This window comes from Bombina bombina, chromosome 4, assembly GCF_027579735.1.
Source record: "Bombina bombina isolate aBomBom1 chromosome 4, aBomBom1.pri, whole genome shotgun sequence".
Lineage (NCBI taxonomy): Eukaryota > Metazoa > Chordata > Amphibia > Anura > Bombinatoridae > Bombina > Bombina bombina.
This window is the reverse complement of record NC_069502.1, coordinates 1,142,311,882-1,142,318,160: the sequence shown is the minus strand read 5'-3', so window position 1 is coordinate 1,142,318,160 and position 6,279 is coordinate 1,142,311,882. Positions and strand designations below refer to the sequence as shown.

The window sequence follows — 6,279 nt, the reverse complement described above, 5'->3', positions numbered from 1 at the left end:
GATAGATAGATAGATCAGGAGAGTAATGGAGACAGATACAAACTAATGAAATAATTTACAGATGTATTTTGTGTCATTTTCCTTTCCTTGCATTTATACAATCACTGTGTATGTATTCCTATGCAATTCATAGACTTTGATCACTTGAATATTTCAAAGAGAAATTCATAATTTCAGGTAGAATTCAGGACAAATGTGAATACGAATATCTCTACAGGGAAATATATAGATACATAGATTGATGATAGGTTGTCTTTAAAGGTTTTCCTATACAATCCCAGCCCTAATGTATACTTAATACTAATCTGTAATATATAGAGAGAGAGAGAGAGAGAGAGAGAGAGAGAGAGAGAGAGAGAGAGAGAGAGAGAGAGAGAGAGAGAGAGAGAGAGAGAGAGAGAGAGAAAGGAAAAAAAAATCGCAGATATTTCTAAAACCACAGTAAACATTTTATTTACAGTATTTCAGTGCATGATTAAATTTATAGATATTTACAGGTCGCAAACAACGGAAAAGTTAAGACAAATTTCACATTTTGTTGGTTGGAGAGCTTATGACCGACCAGGAAACATGCTGGAAACTCATCATGAGGTTCCTCCTAGAGAGTACTGCCTGGATTTCCTATAACCATCTCTTTAAATGTGCTTCTAATGACTCGAGCTTCCCATGGGCAATTTGAAACTATGTAAGTCCCTGCAACTTTTTAAAGCTTGCCATCCAGCCAAGCTGTATTCAGTAAAGGGGGAATGGCAAACACCAATCAAAACTACTTTTTTCGTGTCCTCTTGCTGTATAGTGGATATTAATGTCCAAAACAAATATGGTATCAAGGTATCTTCATACACTGACCAATTAGTTTTTAAGGAATTATTTCCTAAAATCCATCAGATGTTCAGGAGATACAAAGAGGCAGAGATTTTAGTAGCCAGGTCACAAATAAAGCATGCAGTCTACACAATTCTTCTCTCATTTTTTCTCGGGCACCTCTAGGATGTTAGGTTTTGTTAAGAATACACCATGATTGCAGTGACTTATATGTCTGCATAGTCACCAGTGGTCAGCTTAATCCACAACATTTGTCCAACCTACATAATTATAAGTCCAATTCTAGTAGCCCTCGGGGACACAGGTAAGTCAATTACATAAATTAATTGCAGGAGTCTATAATTTATTCCCTATGTCCACTAATTTAGTTTGTAAGAGAGTTCTGTGGGGTTGTAGACTCTGAGGATGGGTCTGCTGGCTGCGTGGAGATGTCAGTAGCAGAAGATGATTTGATCACGCTGGTGTGCTGAATATCAGATGGTGTTTCAGTCCTTTCAGTATCACTGGGGACCATGTCCAGTGACTCTGAGTCACTGCTGTCACTGTCCCCCTCAGACCGGTATGGGCTATTACTTCTGTCCAAGTCCACCTCTCCTGGGCAGGTGGTCTCTGACTTGTCTGCCTCTTCCTTCTCTTTATCTTTTTGTGCTTGAGCCTCTTTTGAGTGCCTCCATTTCATACGTCTGTTCTGAAACCAAACTTTCACCTGAAGATACAAAGAAACAAATTCTAACATTAGGACAGTCATCTCAGAACCACCTGTTGATACTACTCAAAGTTTATATTACAAGTAAAATATTTCTAATTCTAAAATGTATTTCCTGGTGTGATTAAAGAGAGAGAGTGTAAAAAGTAGTTTTAAACGTTGACTCTATCTTATCTTATGAATAAACACAAACACACACACACATATATATATATATGAGCTTTTTATGTTGACCATATACTATGAATACACATATGTATATGTTCCAACGTAGTGATATATATATATATATATATATATGTGTGTGTGTGTGTGTGTATATATATATATATATATATATATATATATATATATATATATATATATATATATTATATATATATATATATATATATATATATATATATATATATATACACACATACACAGATCTCAAACATACTATCAATACACTGCTACAAATAAAAAGATCAAATATGTAAACCTCAATTATCCTTCTATAAAGTTAAACTCAATTCAACAAGAGGCAGTTTCCAAGCGCTCAAATAAAATATGAGGATATTGTTCCCTGGAGAAAATGCTAATTACTGTGATGTAAACAGAATTTATATATAAGATTAATGGGAATTTTTATTCTGCTACATTTTCAGGATTATTTCCCATGATGACTGAAGTACTTCTTTAAAAACAGACATCATTTTTATATATAAGTGAAACATCTGCAGTTTGAGATCAAAACAAGAAACTCTAAAGCAGAAGTGTAGCGTTTATTTGGAAAATTATCCCATAGTTCCTCTTTCTATTTTTTTATTTTCTCATCATCTCAAACTTCAGTTGTGCAACTCAAGGGTACATATGTTAAATAAATAAGGATAAATTTCTTCAGTAAACCAAAAAATTGCTTAATTTAAACCACAAAGTCTGATGAGGCACTAATAGATGTCATTATCTCCTTAAGTTTGATTTTCAGTTTAAAGAAAAAAAAAGTAAAGAAAAAAAATATATAATTTCACTTCCCTTTCAATCCCGGATTTCACAATTTACAAATACTCTAAATATATTGTTTTCCTGTAACAGTTACTGCAAATTCAATTTAAGAAATAAAAAGCCAAATAAATCTGATGATAAACTTCTTTATTTTTTCTATGCGGTTAAACAGCCTATTTTTTTATAAAGATTGGGGGAAGATGCAACATTTTAAACCCTCTAAAATTAAAATGATGTAACCAAAAGACATAAAAAAACACATGTATGGTTTTATTTCATTATTTATGGCTATATATATGTTTATATATATGTTTTTATATATATATATATATATATATATATATATATATATATATATATATATATATATATATATATATATATAATTTTTAAAATAAACATGCTTTGTCTGTATTTAAGATTGGTTTTCTAGATATTACATTTATTAAAAAGAACTCTGGTATATGCCTAATTAATTTGAAACAAATAATATAAATAAATTACATTTCATTTTTAAGCAACCTACTATAGTTAAAACAGATAGAAATTTCCACTTTTCACATTTACTAGATATAGATAATTTATACTTCCATTAACAATGTTTAATTTAAAACAAATCTTATACATTTAAATTATTATAAAATACGTTAAGGGTAATTACAAATGTTTTCCTATTATAGAGTTTATATATTTATATATTGGGTGATCTGATTAAATCGAAAACAAATGTCTTAATTAAAGTAAATCATTGTGAACATTTAAACTGCACCAGGTCATGAAATGACTCAATTGGGAATAATTATATTAATGTTCACAAATACTTATTCAGTCTAATCAGTGTCAATTATCTCAATTGAAATAACAGGTTTAATACGTCTAGTGCAATATTAAAACTAACGTGGGAATCGATCCCAATCCTTCATGGATACATTTTTCTGTAGATAAATGATTTGATCTTTTTTTTTTTTTTCTCTAAAGGATTGTTACTGAACCCATAGTAATTTTATATATTATTATTACATTTATCAAAGTGCGAATCCTATAGAAGACAAACCTGCGCATCAGTGAGTCCCAGCATTGCTGCCAGCTGTTTTCTGTCTGGTTTGGTGACATATTTTTGAACCTCAAATCTTTTTTCCAAGCCTTTCCTCTGTAGATTGGAGAAGACAGCCCTGGACCAGGAACGTTTTCTTTTATAAGTCTGTGGCATTGTGTCTTTTGTCAGCACAGCATATGGACCTGGGGAAAGGAGAAGTCCAAATTATAAGGATATAGAACCACTAGAACAAACGGATATGTTCATATAGAAATATAAAAATATACATACACTACACACGTATAAATATATATATATATATATATATATATATATATATATATATATATATATATATATATATATGAGCCACACTACATCATGTTAAAACTTAGAATTGTTGACTGGCATAAAATTGCACTTGATAAAGCTGACTAATGTCCAGAGACCCCTTTAATTATATAGCAGATATATCTCACAAACTTTGTGAATATATGTCCATAATTATAAATTGGATTTAAGTAAATAAATGCTTCACCTTGTGACAGTGTAAGAAATGAATATAAACCCCAGAGCTGATTTTGCATTCATAATACAATTTTTGTTGTATATCTTCATATTAAAGTCTATTAGTGGGATGTAAAGATTTGCTAAATTCAGTGTCTGTGAACTTTGAACAAATGAACACGGTAGTTATTATAGAATTTAAAAAAAGTGAAGGAATATACTACTAGGAGAGTTTTTCTCTCACTGCTTTCATTGTACAAATAGTAACCTTAATATTAATACAAATGCATAGTGTAGAAAGTTTATATCAATATTATATAGTTTAATACTATACACATATTTTAGGTGTTGTGAGTGTGACCCTATAGAAATAATGAGTTTAATTTGGTGGTTATTGTACCTGGAAAAGTGTCCTGAAACTGGTGCTGTACTGAACTCCTCTGGCTGGTGTTTAATTGACTCAGAATAGAGGAGGCATCGTTTAAGGGCTCTAGAGATGCGAAGAACTGGCCAGAAGAAGTCTGCATGTGGGGGGCATGGACCCCTGACTGTCGGCTTGTACTGATTAAGGATGTCAGATCTGTGATCACAAATACAAGGAGAGCTCTGTTACTTATCTGCAGCAAACAGCACACACTAAGTACCCCATAGCCAAGCAAAGGTGTAAGGATCACGATTTGTGTCTGTGGATGTAAACTTGCCCACCCCCCTATAATTCTGCATTCAGTACTGGAAACTAAATGCTAAATCCCTTAAGCACCAATATCAGCTGTTATATTATTGTTTGAGTAAATGTATATTAGTGGAGATTTTGTTGCATGTATTTTTTTATTTGTAAAGTAACTTTTTCCATTCATTACTTAGGATGAATAATTAATTAATATACTATTATTTACATTATACAATTATATCATGTGTTTTTAATGGACACTGCCATGCAAGTGTTCTGTATATGTTGTAATTCTAATAAATGGATAACTCAACATAATATTATTTGGCTAAATTACAAGTCATTATATTTGTCTTAGAAATGTTGTAATTATTATTCTTATTTACTGTATTATGTCAGAGCAAACAATATGATAGTTCTATAATGTTTTAAAATATTTAGTAAATCATCCATGATAGTTGCTTTAATTACCTCTAAGAGTGTTGCTCTCCTTTAATTTGGGATCATACTCCATGGATAAAATACGATCAATGCCAAACTTGAGGTCCTTGCTGGAGGGAGCCGGCTGGGAAGTACAGTTCCCGTGGATCCTGCTGTTGGGGCTGTGGTTAGAGAGTCCCACTACCCGGTGGGGTTGGTAGGACAGAGGTGACAGCCTGTGATGGAAACCAGCAGAAGACTCAGGGGCCACTGGAGTGGGTCTAAGTGGGGATCCAACTGTCTGATATTGTCCTGTGTGCATCATTCCCATGTGAGCAGCTGCCAAGGCTGATGAACCTGGGGGGCTCTCTGGGGCCCCAACATGCAAGATGTCAGCGATGCAGAATGAAGGTTTCTTTCCTGTATCCAAAGGGGCAAAACCTCCTCCTCCATTACCCGCTCCGGTTGCGCAATAAGCCGACCATAAGTTGAAATGGGAGGCTGCATAAAATGGGGCCAAGCCAGTGGCATACATCTTCCTAGGCACTCAGTGCAGGGTGCGGGGCAGCAGGATCAGGGGATGCACAGAGTCTTATTCCGGCTCAGGATCTCACACTACAGGGCGGCTGTTCCGCACAAGAACTCTAGAACTTCAGCTAAAACTTTGGAACACTACACTGAGCAAACTTCTCCCCCTCCCTTGTGATTGGCTGCGCGCCCGTCCTATAGGAGCAGCCCCTCTGACGTTCCGTCTTCAGGGCAAGCAAGAGGTTCCGCCCCCAGCCTCTCAATATCCAATCGTAGAACGACTCCAACCATAGTCCCAAACTGTAACGTTCCACAACATTAAGGAATTAGGGCCTCGGTCATCTGGCTACGGCCAGTGCCACTTATAGACCTCTGATTCCGCATTCTGAGACGCTGGCCCCAGTTCTATTTCGTCCTCATCAGTTTTATTAACTGTTTATACATTTACTGTGACTTCTGCACGTTTAGTGATGATCCGTGCACAATCTGATGGGGTTTATTCTCTGTTCCTATAAATCGTTATTAATCTCTCTTTTTTTGTGTTACTTTTTAACTTCTTTTTATGAAACAGACTGATATTTAATTATATTTAGTAGCTAC

The 6,279-nt window shown here is 34.1% G+C and overlaps 1 protein-coding gene across 2 annotated transcripts; it reads right to left on the bottom strand.

The window, feature by feature from the left end:
- Positions 1-427: 427 nt before the first annotated feature.
- Positions 428-5,785, bottom strand: HLX (H2.0 like homeobox). 2 transcript variants are annotated; one of them, XM_053709367.1, is made up of 4 exons: positions 5,203-5,785; positions 4,462-4,641; positions 3,573-3,757; positions 428-1,531 (listed from the first exon to the last, which is right to left on the bottom strand). In XM_053709367.1, the coding sequence occupies exons 1-4, from the start codon at positions 5,684-5,686 to the stop codon at positions 1,190-1,192; spliced, it is 1,191 nt and encodes a 396-aa protein (XP_053565342.1). In that variant the 5' UTR covers positions 5,687-5,785; the 3' UTR covers positions 428-1,189. The 2 variants fall into 2 exon arrangements, with proteins under 2 accessions (XP_053565342.1, XP_053565343.1); XM_053709368.1 differs by lacking the exon at positions 4,462-4,641.
- Positions 5,786-6,279: the final 494 nt, after the last annotated feature.